Below are 15,408 nucleotides of genomic sequence, written 5' to 3'. Positions count from 1 at the left end.
AACGCTTGCCACCCACTAGGATGCCACCGTGAATACAAAGCCGCCCAGAAAATAACAAGCACCGTCAGGGAGGTGCAGCCATAGAGACTCTCTCCATTTCCGACAGATGGAGAATGGTGTAGAGATAAAAAGCAAATAGAACGCCTCTTCAAAACAATCCAGGATGCAGCCAGCAAGATGACTCAGTGGGTCAAGGGACCTGGAGCCAAGCCAGATGACCTGAGTTTGATCTCGGGCCCCACAGAGGGGAAAGGGAGAACTGACTCCCACAAGCATGCCACGCATTGGGCACCCTGAATAAATATATTAAAATTTAATAATGTAAAAAAGAAAAAAAAATTAATAATGTAATACTTAGGAATGAAATTTGCATATGGCCCAGTGATCTCACTTTCGAAGATACAGCTAAAAGTGAAGGATTTAAGATATTCTTGTAGCTATCTAGAGAGTTATTCATAGGAAGTAACCCCTATGTCTGATGACAGACTGTCTGTGCCTAGAAAGTGGGCCATAATGGGGTTGGGGATTTAGCTCAGTGGTAGAGCGCTTGCCTAGCAAGCGCAAGGCCCTGGGTTCGGTCCCCAGCTCCGAAAAAAAGAAAAAAAAAAAAAAAGAAAGTGGGCCATAAGTGTGCAATGCTAGGTCCCTCCCAAACTGGAGGAAATGCTCTGGCAGCAGAGAGAGGAAGAACATCATGAAGTTGAAGTTTTCTTGATCTACATCACAAGACCCTGGCCCCAAAACCCAAGTGAACAGGGCTGGGAAGATGACTCAGTGGTTAAGTATTTATGTGTAAGCATCAGGATGTGCATTCCAATGCCCAGAACTCACATAAAAGCTGGACACGCTAGCTCATGTGTCTGGAACCCTAGTGTGCTTCTCCCGGGAGGCAAGAGGCACATACAGGAGAAAGGGCCAGATAGCTTGGTCTACACAGCAGCAAACAGCCAAAGGGACTTTGTCTCAAAGAAAATAGAAGCAACAGGTGACACCGGAGGTTGCCCTCTGACCTCTACAAGCACATCATGGCATAGATATCACACACACACACACACACACACACACACACACACACACACACACACTCGCATGCATGTGCAAATACCAGCAAAACAAACAAGCAAACCTCAGAAAACAAGAAATCCTGTTACAAAGAAGTGGTAGGGGTGATGGCTGGAGGGACTCGGTAGCTAAGAGCACGTGCTGCTTTGGCAGGGGACCAGGGCTTAGTTCTGTGCACCTCAGGTGGTTGCAAACTGTCTGTATGTCCAGGTCCAAGGGATCTGACATCTTCTGGCCTCCACAGACACTGTACAACATACTTTACATACAGACAAGTAGAATATCATATCTTGGGATGAATATATATATATATATGTTACATATATATGCAGACATACATATATATATAAATATGCAGACATATATAGCTAAGTAGTTATATAGTATATAGTTAAATAAATGCAGAAGACACAGTAAGTAGGGTGACAACAAGATTGTAATTGTGCAGGACATGACAGTCTTCAGAGGCTGGGTCCAGAAGAGTGAAAAGGGCAAGGAAACAGAGGAAGGGACAGGAGAGAGGAAGGGACAGGAGAGAGGAAGGGGACAGGACGGATGTTTCATTGACAGCGCGTCCAGTGCTCTCCTGGGCCCTTCGGGGCTGTGCTGAGCAGGACGGTCTTCAAGGTTGTCTCTATGCTGTTCCAGGTAGCTTTATAATCCTGCATCTTGTTGTGGGGTTAGTGTAGCTCATGGGATGAGATACTCCTGGCTGGGATCAACAGTCTGCAAAGGAAGGATGGGATGTTGTTAGCAACTTTGTGAGCCAAATATTGTCATTTCACTATCATTTAATTATTTGTTAGCTAAACAAACAAAAAGAAACAAAGAAACAAACCTACCAAATTGTTCTAGTTTCATTCCTGTTGTAACTGTGATAAATATCCTCACGAAAACCAACTCAGGTGACAAAAGGTTTATTTTAGCTTATTCCAGGTTGAGGTCAAGGAGACAGGAACTTATAACAACTGGTCGAATCATACCCAAGGTTAAAGGCAGAGAAAAATGAATGCATGTTCATTGCTTGTTAACTTGTGCTCAGTTCTAGTTCTCCTCTTATATGATCCAGGACCTCCTGCCTAGGGAGTGGCACTGCCCACAGTGGGCTGGATCTTTGCACACTACATTAAGTAATTAATACACCCCTCTACAGATATGGCCATGAGCCAAACTATCCTTTCTTGAGGTGCATTTCCCAGATGATTCTAGGCTGTGTAAAGTCGATACTGGGAACTGTCACACAAACCTATTTATATCATGTTCCACTGTTGGTCATTGTCATTAGACTTTGGGGGAGGGGGAAGGAGGGGCAAAGCCATAACTGATTCCTGGAATTTGAAATGCATCCAAGAAACTTTTTAACTGTTTGCAGGAATGGCTAAAATTTTTTTTCATTGTGCAAAAGTTTCTTATCCCTCAACTCTCCTCTGCCAGAGTTAATTACAGAAAATGACAGGTGGCTATGTCCTGGTCTAAGTGCCATTCAGGGTGACACAAATTCTCAGTTATAGATGGGAGGGCAGAGCTTAACCAGTTGTCTCATAAAGTTCAGTGAACGAGTAACTGAAGAGCGACTTTTACTCTGAGATTTCTGATCCCCACAAAGAAAGAGGTTTTCCCCAATGTGGTATTTTTGGGCTTTCCGGATCTGACTGTGTTTGAGCCATCACAGCTCAACGTGTCCAGCATGATGTGTGACGTCCAATCTACTCAGGAGCACTCCCTCTGCTTTTGCCTCAAAGGATTAAAATTGGTTCATCCATCTGGGCTTCCAGATGGTGACGAGACCCAGCCGTGTTCTGAGGATGGCCTGGGCTGTTAGGGGTAGACAATGATTCACAGGGGAAGTCGAGGATGCAGGGGATGGATTTAGATCGCCGACACTGAAAACAGACTCAACATTCACTCGTATTTGCAGTCTTCCATTGACACTGGTGCGAAGGTTAACCAGCTTCCTCAGTATCATACAGACTTTCTGTATGACTTGGTCTTTCCTAGGAAGACACAGTGAGGTAGAGGGGATGGAGACTCAGTGGGTTTGAACTAGGCTCAAAGGGGCCTCTCCTATGCCATCCTTGTGTGGCTCAGGCCTGCCCTGCCTGTCCTCCCTTGGGTCAGAATGGTCATTGAACATAGAGCCAGAAGACAAAGGGGAGAGTGCTTGCCGTGTTCTCCTAAGTGAGTGAGAGGAGCACATTTACCTGCAGCTGAATGGGAGTACCATGTGCAGTTAGTGCTACATCCTCCTGAGCTCCATCACTGTCTCGGGCTGAAAGCCAAAGGAGGGAAGGGCTGTGTTAGTGCTGGAGAGTCACCGGGACTGTGAGGAGGCTCAGTGGCTTGCAGAGAGGCTCTTGTGGCTTTAAAAGCTACTTGGTTGTCGCAGCTATTAAAAGAAAGAACCCAATGGGTTTGTTCACTCATCCATCCATTCAATCCCTCATCTGGTATTTTTGAGACAAGGTGCCCTGTGGCCTGGGCTGTCTTCAAACTCACTACATCGCTGAGGCTAACTTTGAACTCCTGATACTCCTTCCAGCCCTCAAATACTGAGATTGCAGGAGCGCACCACTGTATCCAGCACTTGAAATTTTTGATTTAAAAGAACCCTTTTTTTTATAACACTTATGAGGAGGGTTGTATAAGGATAGAGCTTATATATTTAGGAGAAGCATATGGGCATGCAGTAACTGCAAAGGTAGGAGAACCATCTTTAATTTTTTCAGAAAAAAGGGCACGGCCCTGGGATGGAATGGCCACTACCTTGGCATTAACAGTGACCACTAAGCTATACTCTCAACAGCGCCCGAAGGCTGACTTCTCTACAGGATTGGATTCATCTTCATTATTGATCTTTGAGAAGGGACCTGCTCTGTAGCCCAGGTTGGTTTAGAATTTCCTGTGTAATCTAGACTGGCCTCAGAGTTATGCTGACCTTCATGCCTCAGCCTCTTGAGTGTTTGGTTCACAACAGTGTATATTACACACACAGATTGATTGGATCCAAATCTTAAAACTGGATAATATAAATAATAAAAATTATTTTCAGAGTTTGCCTAACATTGGAAGGCAATGAGTTTGATTCCCAGTACCACAAAAATGGGCACCTAAGGGATGTACGTGACAGACACAGACACAGACACACACACACACACACACACACACACAGAGAGAGAGAGAGAGAGAGAGAGAGAGAGAGCCTTAGAGAATATTATATTGTCACAGAATAACTATACACAGTCATTTGTTGAGCAACAGACTTCTCAACAGGCAGTGACCTCTATGAAGGCAGGAACTGCTCTGTGTCTCTGGCCAAGCACCTGTTTCATACATGTTCGTGTTTGGGTGGTCACAGGTGCAGCGGCGTCATTAGTGGCCACACTTTAGGGTGCAGTGCTGGGAGGTTAGACCCTAGAGGAGGTCAGCTTGGTCCCCCATCTGTATTACCCACCCCCCTCTTCTTTGTTTAACCCCTGTCCTCTCTCCCTGTGTGTCAAGTCTTCAACCTTTCCTTCATGTCGCTTCCTGATGGAAATGAAAAGGAAGATCTTGATGCTCGTGACAGCAGGTCTGTTCTGTAGCTTCTTGAGGATGCAAACGGTCAATGTCTGTGCCAAGCTCTTAGGTTGGGACATACAGGAAAGAGTGTGCGAGTTATACTTTGTATGTTATTGATGGTGGCATAGTTACGACTGACCCTGACAGCTTCTGCCTACTGACATTTTCTAGAGGGGTTGGATCCTATAATGTAGGGAATGCACGTCTTTACTTCAATGTAGGAAGACTGGGTGAGTCCTTGGTTTGACCTTTGTGACTCCTTCACACTCATTCACTTAGTAAGTAATTTCATCCTTACATTCCCACCAGACTGGGTCAAAAACAACAAGAGCCCAATCTATCTATTCATTTCTAGTTATTGGCCACAGTTCTCGTTCTCTCTCCCTCTCCCTCCCCCTCTCCCTCTCCCTCCCTCCCCCTCCCTCTCCCCCCCCCTCCCTCTCCTCTCTCTCTCTCTCTCTCTCTCTCTCTCTCTCTCTCTCTCTCTCTCGTCTCTTCCTGGTCTATAACTCTTTTTAAAAGGAGATTTTTTAAAATTAATGTTATGCACTTGCGTGCACATGCACACAGATGCAGGCGTGTGCTGAGGCGGGGGTGGGGTGGGGTGGGGAGAGCATCGTCGAGCCTCTGGTTTGAGTCACAGGTGCTTTCGCGTCATTTGATGTGGGTGCTGGGAACCGAAGCTCAGTCCTCTGCAAGAACAATGTTTGCTCTTAAGAGCTGAGCCATCTCTCCAGCTCCCGCCTACAACTATTTAAAGAGTGGAATAGTTTTTGTTGTTGTTGTTTTATTGTGAAACAGTGCTGTGTTAAATATCTGTTCCCTCTGTATGCTAGGCAAGCACTCTACCCTTAAGCCTTATCCGGGCTCTTTTGTCATTTGTTGAATGTTTTCATTACTATTCCCTGTGTTGGGCGGAGGCCCATGTGAGCAGGTGCTGCAGCACGAGGGTGGACGCCAGAGGACGTGGGGTTGCTTCTCTCCTTTTATCAAGCAGGTTCTCGGGAATGAGCTCAAGTGGTCAGGCTTAGCAGCAAGTGTTTTTACCCACTTACTTATCTCACCAGTTCCTAAATGCATTTTAAGTTGTACATTGAGGAGAACCATGTAATGTTTATATATATATATATATATAATATATATGTATATATATGTGCATACATATAATTTATATGTATACATTATATACAAGCAAATTATATATATTTGTTTGTTCAATTTTGCTTGTTAAATCCCAAAATACATCTATCTATCTATCTATCTATCTATCTATCTATCTATCTATCTATCTATCTATCTATCTATATTGTTCAAATCTAGGAAAACATATATATTTCTTTAGCCAATTCTTTTTTTTTAAGATTTATTTATTTTATGTGCATGAGTATACTGTCTTCAGACACACCAGAAAGAGGGCATCAGATCCCATTTCAGATGGTTGTGAGCCACCATGTGGTTGCTGGGAATTGAACTCAGGACCTCTGGAAGAACAGTCAGTGTTCTTAACCACTGAGCCATCTCTCCAGCCCCCTGAATCAATTATTTATGGTGAAAAAAATTTAATTTTTTATTCTAGATTAAAAACAAACTGGACGACACACAGTACACCTTACTGTGTAACAGGAGGCCAGAATTTCTTTCTCTTACCAAACTCTAAGTTAGAACGCATTCACTGGCTTTCCCCTATTTGCCCCTGTCTGCTAGACTCCCAAGCTTCTGGGAAGCTCTTTTCTGTTCCCAACTGCTGCCACGACCTGGATTCGGTCCCCAGATTCCTCTGCGGAAGGAGAGAAACCACCTCCTGAAAGTTACACACACACACACACACATACACACACACACACACACACACACACACACACACACACACACACACGCACCACACAGGCACACGTCCAAATGCACGCACACTATAGAAATAAATAAAAAAAATTGAAAACAACAAACAACAAAATACAGAGTTATAAAAGGACTATAACCAACACAAGTTGGTATTTCTAGGGAAGCCCAAAGGGTCTAATGTTTGCAGGACTGTCTTTCTTGTGTCTTGCTTACTTTAATATTCCTCGAGTCATTTTTACTCTGTTCAGTCATTGCTTAACTTTGTTCCAATACCTTTGAAAATAATCACTCTAGGCTTGTGCGTATCCTCCAAGCACTGGGAGAAAACTGCCCAGATTCCTTTGAAGACGGGGGTCTTGCTGTCCGCAAGCTTGAGGTGAGCGATATTCTATGGAGTCTACAATGGACAAAGCTGGTGATTGCTGCAGGGGGAGCAGCCCTGTGTGAAGACGAGAGCTGTGCCTGACATTCTACTGTGTTCACGATCTCTGCAAGCCCTCAGTGTGAACAACTGCTCTGTTGATCTGGGAGGATTAGCTATCACCGAGGAGCACAATTATTCCCAAGTTCACCAACTTCAACTAGAAAACAACGTAGCCCACCGACCAATCAAATTAAAGAGGCGTATGTTAGGACGCTGTCATCCCAGATACATACAAATGAGTTAATTAAGCGCAAACATAATTTATAAATGGCTTCTTCACTCATATTTTACATTTTAATTACTTCATTTATATACACACGTTCTTCAGCACTATTCTTGGGTATCTTTGCGATAGTGTTCCCAGTGCCTAACAGTATGTTGAGCTTGGGAAATTTTAATCAAATGTTGTGAGAATATGTAGATATGTTTGTGGCCCACGTGAAGCTGAGTATGGGCTATATGAGTGGAGTTCAATCACGGGGGAGACAGAGGTAGGAGGGTCAGGAGGTCAAGGCTATCCTGAGCTATATGGGACCCTGCCTCAAAAAAAAAATCAAAACAAGTGAAAAAATAAAAAGAGTCTTATTTAAGCCAGTGGCTTAAAAACTCTATCAATAGATAGCCGTGTGTGTGTGTGTGTGTGTGTGTGTGTGTGTGTGTGTGTGTGTGTGTGTGTGTTCAAGTATGTGTTCATGCACATGTGTATGTGTGTGGAGTCCTGAGGTCAACCTTGACCATGGTAATTTGTACATGTTATGGTGTGTTTGCATGCACACATATGCAGGGGTGAGAGGCCGACAGTGAGTACCTCTTAGATCACGCCGCACCTTATGCACCGAGGTAAGGATTCTCTTTAACCCAGAATTTCCAATTTGGCTAATCTATGTAGCCACCTTGCTCCAGGGATCTCTTGTCTGTCTCTGCCTGCTGAAGGCTGGCATTTGAAGGCCGCCGTGTCTGGCTGGCGTTTCTGTGGCTGCTGGGGATCTGAACTGTGGTCCTCCCAATTCTAGGACACGTGCTTTGTGTGACGTCACATCTGGTTGTTTGGTTTTTTGTTTTTGTTTTCCAAGGTCATCACATTCAGGTCTTCCCGCCCACGAAATAAGCACTTCACCAACTGAGCTATTTATGCAGCCCAGTGGAGAGCTCTTGGGAACACATTTACAATATAGATAAAGCTTCCCCGCGCTCTGCCCTGTAGCACACGACTGATTGCATTTGTATCCAGATATTGTCCTGTTCTAGAATTAGGCCCATAAGCTACTCGAGTGCGATTTTAAAGCATGATCTTTCCAAAGCCTTCCAGGAACTGGATGGACTCTTTAATCCCCCTGAATGATCAGCAAATCCTTTGCCATCTCTTATTTTTCCATTTAAAGTCAATCCTTCATCCTTTGGTTCAAGTTCACTGTAGCCCGTTTTTAGTTGGAGATGTGAAGTGGCAGGACAGCTGCCTCCCACGGAGATGTCTTCACACATGTGAGACTCTCTGGCTAACCACCCCCGACTTCCTTTTCTCTCAGCTGCCTAATCCTGGCTTTATAAGCCCAGCGGCAAATCAAATAACCCTGCCGATGAAGCCACGGTTGCAAACAGCGTGAGTCAGAAGAGTCACGGGGCCACCGTGTGCCTCACGGACCTAACAAAATGCCATGTTTTAGGATCGCGCTGAGACAGACAGAGCTTGGATCGGCTATGAGAAAGGCGCATAAAACTTAAAACTACCAGCTCAGTTTTACTGTCCTAACCTTTCCACACACGTCTGACGCTAAAACCCTTTAATCATCCCTGTGGTTTTCCACAGAGCCTCCCCAAGTGCCCCACATGTCTCATTAGTGGATCACAGACCCGTGTCAGTGGCGGAGACAGACGAGGCTGAGAACGAGGTCGTGGCTCCTCTCTCTCGCCACACATCTGTTTAGTTCGACCGTGATTGTTACTTCAATAAACACCGTCCGCGGCCAGCGAGCCTGCCTTCTAGCTGCTTTCACAGGATGACGCTGGCCATTTCCCAAGGTGCTGGCTCCTGCTAGCACCCTACGCCTTCTAGTGCACCTGAATTACTCGCTTCGTGTTCTGATAAGCGCGTTTTCCCAGGTGACTTAAGTTCTGATCTAGTCTCAGGCCTGAATGTTCAGGTGACTTTACCCTCTCTTGGAGGGCAATTTGCAATTTTACGGAACTACACTCTTCATTTCTTCCCCCACAAATGACTCCGGTGATGACTACTATCAGCAGACCATTTCCTGCTTAAAATGGAGTTCTTCTCTTTTTTTCTTCTTTCCTTCCTTCCGTCCTTCCTTCTCTTTCTTCCTCTCTCTCTCTTTCTGTTATCATTATTATTATTATTATTATTATTATTATTATTATTATTTTGACTGTCCTTGAACTCAGAGATCTGGTTTCCTCCTGGCTCCCAAGTGCTGGGATTAAAGGTGTGCATCACCATCACCACCATCACCACCATCACCACCACCACGACCACCACCATCACCACCATCACCACCATCACCACCATCACCACCATCACCACAATCACCACCACCACCATCACCACCATCACCACCACCACCATCACCACCTTCACCACCATCACCACCTTCACCACCATCACCACCATCACCACCATCCCCATCACCACCATCACCACCATCACCACCTTCACCACCATCACCCATCTGAGGAATTGGATTTTTCTAATCTTGATTGGATAATAGTTTAGTTCTGACCAAATTAATTATCAAATACTTCTGCAAGCTCTGAGGCTTCTCCCTCCTAACACTTCGTTCTTGAGACCATCTTACTATGTCCTCCATGTGGCCAGGAATTCATCTCACAGCATGGGCTGGCCTCAGTCTTTGTACTGGCTGTCTCTTCTCAGCCTCCCAAGTACTGGGCTTAGGAGTTTGTTGTTCCACTCCTGGCAATGCTTGAAATGTGTTTGTTGGAGACAGAGTGGCGCCCTCCCTACAACTTTAAACACATGCCTAACATTTGGGGGGACTTAGGATCAGGGTTATTCTAAGTGAGCTTTGGGATGATATGGTACTGTAAGAACTTTTCTGTCTCAGGGATTTTGTTTTTTGGGATTTTACAACAGCAACAACAGCAGCAGCAACAATAGCAGCAGCGACAACAGCAACAGCAACAACAACAACAACAGCAACAACAACAACAACAACAACAACAGCAACAATAAAGAAACCAGCACCTTTCATCCAATCTTCAAGCGGGACCTATGGAAGGAAGTTTAAGGAATGGCAGACTCTCAAATCCCCCATAAACCTCAAGGACCTGACCGGAAGCAGCCACAGCGATGCCTAATTTTGTAGGAAGGATGTATGGTGTCAATTTCCACTGTCCATCAACTGAACTGAAAGGAACTAATAGATGCATTTATCTGGACAGGATTTAATTTGAATGTGTAATTAGCTGTCGATAGCAGCTCAGAAAGTCACATACTTGAAAGGAAAGCTTACGATAAACGCCTTTGAGCCCGTCAAACATTATGTGTCCCATATAATAGATAAAATAGCGTCTTTGTTACACAACAGAGAGAAAGTGGGGGAAATCAGTTGTCTATTAAGGCACCCAAACTGATGTAAAGCTATGCCGCTGAGCTCTGAATGATGTCAGATGTTTCCTAAGAGCAATTAAAGAGCTTTGACACAGTTCCAGAGAGCTGAAATTAGCCACCACTTCCCCCAGGTTGATGGGGACCAAGCATCTTTGGTATCATGGAGAGTGTCAACCCCTAACAAAACAGAGACAGGTGGCTCGGTTTTATATATGGATAAACATGTGACCTCAAATAATCAAGAGAATGTCACATAAGCAGTTGTTTCCCATCTACTAATGATCACGCATCTGAGCTCTTACTTAGAATTCAGATTAAATGGTCTTTCTGGTCGCTGTTTTTTTTTTTTTTTTTTAATTTTTTTTTTTTTTTTTTTTTTTTTTTTCCGGAGCTGGGGACCGAACCCAGGGCCTTGCGTTTCCTAGGCAAGCACTCTACCACTGAGCCAAATCCCCAACCCCCTGGTCGCTGTTTTGTAACAGAACCTTGTAAGATTATTAATTTTTTTTGTGTGTGAAATAGCGAATAGTTTGTAAAATAGAAACCCGGAAGTTGTTGAGCTCCGTGACTCTCAAGAGCGATGGTTCCCACAAATGAGTTTTACATTTTACCTGGACAGGTTAACTTTTCAGACTTAAACTTTTAAAATGTCAGTCACTTTTGCCAGGGACTACATTGGAGCTTTGATAAACAACAGGTCTGAACTTAGCATGACCCGATCCTTGCCTAATCTTGGGTTGGTTAACTCATTTTATTCTGGTTGTTTACGTTATTGATGTTTTTGAGACGCTCATGTAGCTCAGGCTGGTCTCAAACTCTGTGTCACCAAGAATGACTTTGAACACCTGATCTTATTATATCCTTCCCTCTGTGTGCCACCTTGCTAGCTTAGTTACTCCTTTTAGAGTGGATGGTGTCTTTGGCCAAGCTTCCAGCAACAGTCACACCTTTTCCTCGAAAACCTTCCATTTCTTTGGTCCTGTTCGTTCCAAATAAAGCCTATGTTTTGGAGGATATAGTTTCCCTTTGGTTCTAGAAGGCTTTGTCTCTATACTTGACATGACTCACCCAAAATCTGGCCTTTGCCTTTGCGATCCCTCTAGGTTCTTGCTACCTATCTAGTTCCCTCCCTGCCCCAGGCCCTCTGCCATGTACCTCTGGTGGGTTCCTGGTTCTCCATCCTGAAGCTGCGTTGGTAGACGGGGACTTGGCAGACGTTGCCTTGAGGAGGACACTCCTGCCTACATGATCTGTAGAGGATGCTCATCTCGGGGATGATGTAGAGCAGCAGGAAGACCCAAGCGTTGGTGACCAGGCCAATGCAGATGACCGCATCATCCCATTGGGGCTGGCGCTGGAGCTGAGGGTTGCCTCTCATTAGCATGGAGATCCACACCACCCAGATGATGATGGAGACAAGCACGGTGGCAAAGATGAGCCTTCCGTGCTGTTTCCAGTTCTCACACGGGCCGCAGAAGGTGGCCTTGGAGACGAAGAACGTGAGGGCCATCAGGAAGAGGACGTAGATCAGGAGGCAGACAAAGTCCACGTTGAGCTGGTACGGCGTCATGTGCTCGAACATCAAGCCTCTGGTCATGATGAGGGTCACGTACTCTATCGCAATGATGGTCTGCAGCAGGCTGACCCCGATAGCGATGAACAGAATTGTTGTCCAGCAGAAGGAGACTCTACCCCGGACCAGCTTCACCAGGTTGGAGGCGTGAGCCAGGAGGCAGGAGAAGCAGATAGCGAAGAGAACCCCGAAGAGGAAGTAGCGGACAGGGGCAGTTTGCTGGTTGAGCTGGATGATGAAAGCAAAAGTAAGCGCAAAGAGCCCAAGCACGGCCAGCAGGAAGAGGAACTGGGTGGGAAGCACGTTCCACTGGCTGCAGTCCTGCACCCTCCGCATGAGGAAAAGAAAGGCCAGGAGTAGCAATATCGTAACCACTATGCCAATCACTGCCAGGGACTCCAGAACAATGGCCCACGGCCCCTCATTGTCACAGAAGAGGTAATAGTCTTCTGTGGACTTCACGCAGTCCTCATACATGGTGACTTATAGGTAGACCTCACGAGAATGGACGTCTGGTCTCCTGTGAGGAAAAAGGTGAAGAGAACGAGTGACTTCGTATCCACCCACGAGAATGCCGATTGGCATTCTCCAAATGAAGACACCTGAGCATGTGCAGGGAATGGCTTTAGGGAACAGTCACCCAGATATTGGAGAGTTAGACTATCCGCACTTACCTAAACACCAGTCTTTCTGGGTGGGATAAAGATCTGCTGGCTACAAATAGAGTCTACAAAGGCAGGAATGCCATCGCCCATTAACCCCAAGTGTATTACTTGGTATCACAGGGTACCAAGGGAGGAAACAAGAAGGCTGACCTAAACTCTTCAAAATTAACTCAGTTCCATACTCTGCAGTTCAAAACCAGAATGGTCTTCACTTGGGAATTCTTGATAATTCGTCTATTCTCATATCATAATTCCCAAAGGCCATTTGAAGGCGAACAGAATAGTCTTATCTGATGGGTGGGATTCGAGCTGTATCTGCCTCCAGAAAATCAATGCATTCTTGACTGGATTATCTTAAACACGGATGCTCTGTTTAAAGCAGTCAGGTGACCCCTTGCTCCAGCTACATACATAGCAGAGGATGGCCTTATCTGGCATCAATGGGAAGGGAGACCCTTGGTCTTGTGGAGGCTTGATACCCCAGAGTAAGGGGCTGCTAAAGCAGTGAGGCAGGAATGGGGTGGTGGGTGGGGGAGCACCCTCATAGAGGTATGGGTGGTCATGGAGGAGGGGGATGGGATAGGAGGTCATGGGGGAGTGGGATGGGATAGGAGATCATGGGGGAGTCATGGGGAGGGGGATGGGATAGGAGGTCATGGGGGAGGGGGAGGGGATAGGAGGTTATGGGGGAGGGGGATGGGATAGGAGGTTTTCAGAGGGGAAACCGGGTAGGGGTTGACATTTGAAACATAAATAAATAAATAACCAATTAAAAAAATAAAGCAGGCAGGCGAGCCATATTCCCCAGTAATTTTCATGACTCTCTCTTCTTTCATTTTAATTCAAGTCAATCAAATGCAAAGGGCCATTATTAAACACCTGTCATTTGTTCACCAAAAGAGTATACAAAATGCCTCCTACCTTCTAGTAACTTTTACAGATATTTAGCACTAAAATTCCTTATCTGAGGTAGCCTAGAAAAATAACCCCATATCAATTCTGGTAAAAAACAAACAAACAAACAAACAAAAAAACAACAGCAGCAAAATAAACAAACATATAATACCCCATTGCGTTTGAATACTCCTAGCCTTAGTCTCCTTTAGCCATTCCAAATTCATGGGCAGGAGTGGTCATCCCGGGTCTCGGCTAACACCAAGGGCCCTGGACTGACTTACCTCCCGAGTCTACTCCGGAAGCCTCTGAGCTGTGCTGGTGTGGAAGCTGTGACTGCAAATGAGTAAGGAGGAGACAACTTCAGGTGCTTTAATCTCTCCTCAAATGGGCGGAAGGACCTGCAGGACCTCACTCAGGTCCCAGAAGTGTCTATAAAAAGAACCGGAAGGACAGAAAGACACACCTAGTCCAGTTTCATGGCAACTTTTTAACCCAGATTTCTTTGGTGAGAACAATTATTTTTTATTTACTGCTGACCAGAGGTGCCTTGGCCCCAGAGAGGTGTGACCTTAGGGAAATCTCCTTACACTCTATCCCAGTGTGCTTAAGGTCTGTTGCAGGGGCTTCCCCCAGACTCTGATCTTAATCCTAAGAGTCTGAGGAGCTTTCATTCAACGAAGTGTCCGGGCTTTCTCCGAGGCGTATAGAAGTGCAATTTTACCTTCCTTGGCCTTCACGTAGATGATGGTGGATAAAACTGTGGAATCAGATGGAATCCTTTTTCTCTGTTCTTTCCTTGTCTTTGGACAATCACTCCTGAGGCCCTGGCCGCCCTCTCTGACTGAGTAGGCTCTTTCCTGGACCAACCATTCTTACTATCTGCCAGGGCTTTGGCTGTTATCTTTATCCCCTCCATCCCCATTAACACACTTGCCGTGGGTCTCATTGCATCTGGGAATTAATAGGTTCGGAAATGAGGGAATTCCTACGATTCCACCAGTCGACACCGAGATAACATACTCATGCTTTCCTATGCTGACATAGGCAAAGCCTACAAAGCGACCCCCTTCCCCTCCAGTTTCCTCTGTGACTCTTCCCATTTTCAACCTGAAGACCCCACCGGGTTTGGTGTTGAGATGCCCTGTGGCCTGACTCTACCCTTTCCACCCAACCATTGCACCCAGGGCTCCAGACTGCAAGGCTTAGACAAATTGACTTTTTTCAGAGCCTCAAAAAGAAGACTCACCTGCTCAGTGCCTGTTTTGAATGACCCTTCACCTTTATTTCCACGCACCTTGTTTCTTCCCCAAGCTCTTTCTCTACCTCTGAGGTCTGGCTCACCATGGCTCCTAGACTCTTCTTGCCTGTCTGGCTCATTCCAGCCCCCACTGATTCTCTTCTACCAAACTCTACAGTACCTAAACATACATTCTATTCAAAATGAAAGAAATCCTAACCTTCGGGTCCCAGTTTATGAGTTTATTTGTCAAAAAACTATGGGAGTAAATAATAAATGAAAATAAATGACTAACAATGAATAAGAAATGTGTCAACATGAGCCAAGCTATGGTGTATCCCTTTAATCCCTAGCACTTGAGAGGCAGAGACAGGAGGATCTCTGTGTTTACTGTTAGCTTGGTCTACAGCGTGAGTTCTAGGACAGCGAGGGCTACACAGAAAAACCTTGTCTTAAGAAAACCAACCAACCAACCAACCAACTAACCAACCAACCAACCAACTAACCAACCAACCAACCAACCAATCAACCAACCAACCAACCAACCAACCAACCAATCAACCAACCAAC

At 45.4% G+C, this 15,408-nt stretch overlaps 1 protein-coding gene across 2 annotated transcripts; it reads right to left on the bottom strand.

Moving 5' to 3' along the window:
* Nucleotides 1–1,479: 1,479 nt before the first annotated feature.
* Nucleotides 1,480–13,983, bottom strand: Gprc5d (G protein-coupled receptor class C group 5 member D). 2 transcript variants are annotated; one of them, XM_032907332.1, is made up of 4 exons: nt 13,883–13,983; nt 11,622–12,559; nt 3,264–3,331; nt 1,480–1,788 (listed from the first exon to the last, which is right to left on the bottom strand). In XM_032907332.1, exons 2-4 carry the CDS (start codon nt 12,514–12,516, stop codon nt 1,753–1,755), a joined length of 999 nt encoding a protein of 332 aa, XP_032763223.1. In that variant the 5' UTR covers nt 12,517–12,559; nt 13,883–13,983; the 3' UTR covers nt 1,480–1,752. The 2 variants fall into 2 exon arrangements, with proteins under 2 accessions (XP_032763223.1, XP_032763224.1); XM_032907333.1 differs by lacking the exons at nt 3,264–3,331; nt 13,883–13,983 and having other exon boundaries at nt 1,708–1,788; nt 11,622–12,516.
* Nucleotides 13,984–15,408: the final 1,425 nt, after the last annotated feature.

The sequence above is a fragment of the Rattus rattus genome, chromosome 6, assembly GCF_011064425.1.
Source record: "Rattus rattus isolate New Zealand chromosome 6, Rrattus_CSIRO_v1, whole genome shotgun sequence".
In the NCBI taxonomy this organism is placed as follows: domain Eukaryota; kingdom Metazoa; phylum Chordata; class Mammalia; order Rodentia; family Muridae; genus Rattus; species Rattus rattus.
This window is presented reverse-complemented; position numbering and strand designations above follow the sequence as displayed.

Coding starts and splice junctions, on each gene's coding strand:
- Gprc5d (XM_032907332.1), bottom strand. CDS start 12,516: ATGTATGAGGACTGCGTGAAGTCCACAGAAGACTATTACCTCTTCTGT. Junction 3,332..11,621: donor GAACCAGGAACCCACCAGAG/GTACATGGCAGA, acceptor TTTGGCTTTCAG/CCCGAGACAGTGATGGAGCT. Junction 1,789..3,263: donor GTACTCCCATTCAGCTGCAG/GTAAATGTGCTC, acceptor CTTCCTTTGCAG/ACTGTTGATCCCAGCCAGGA.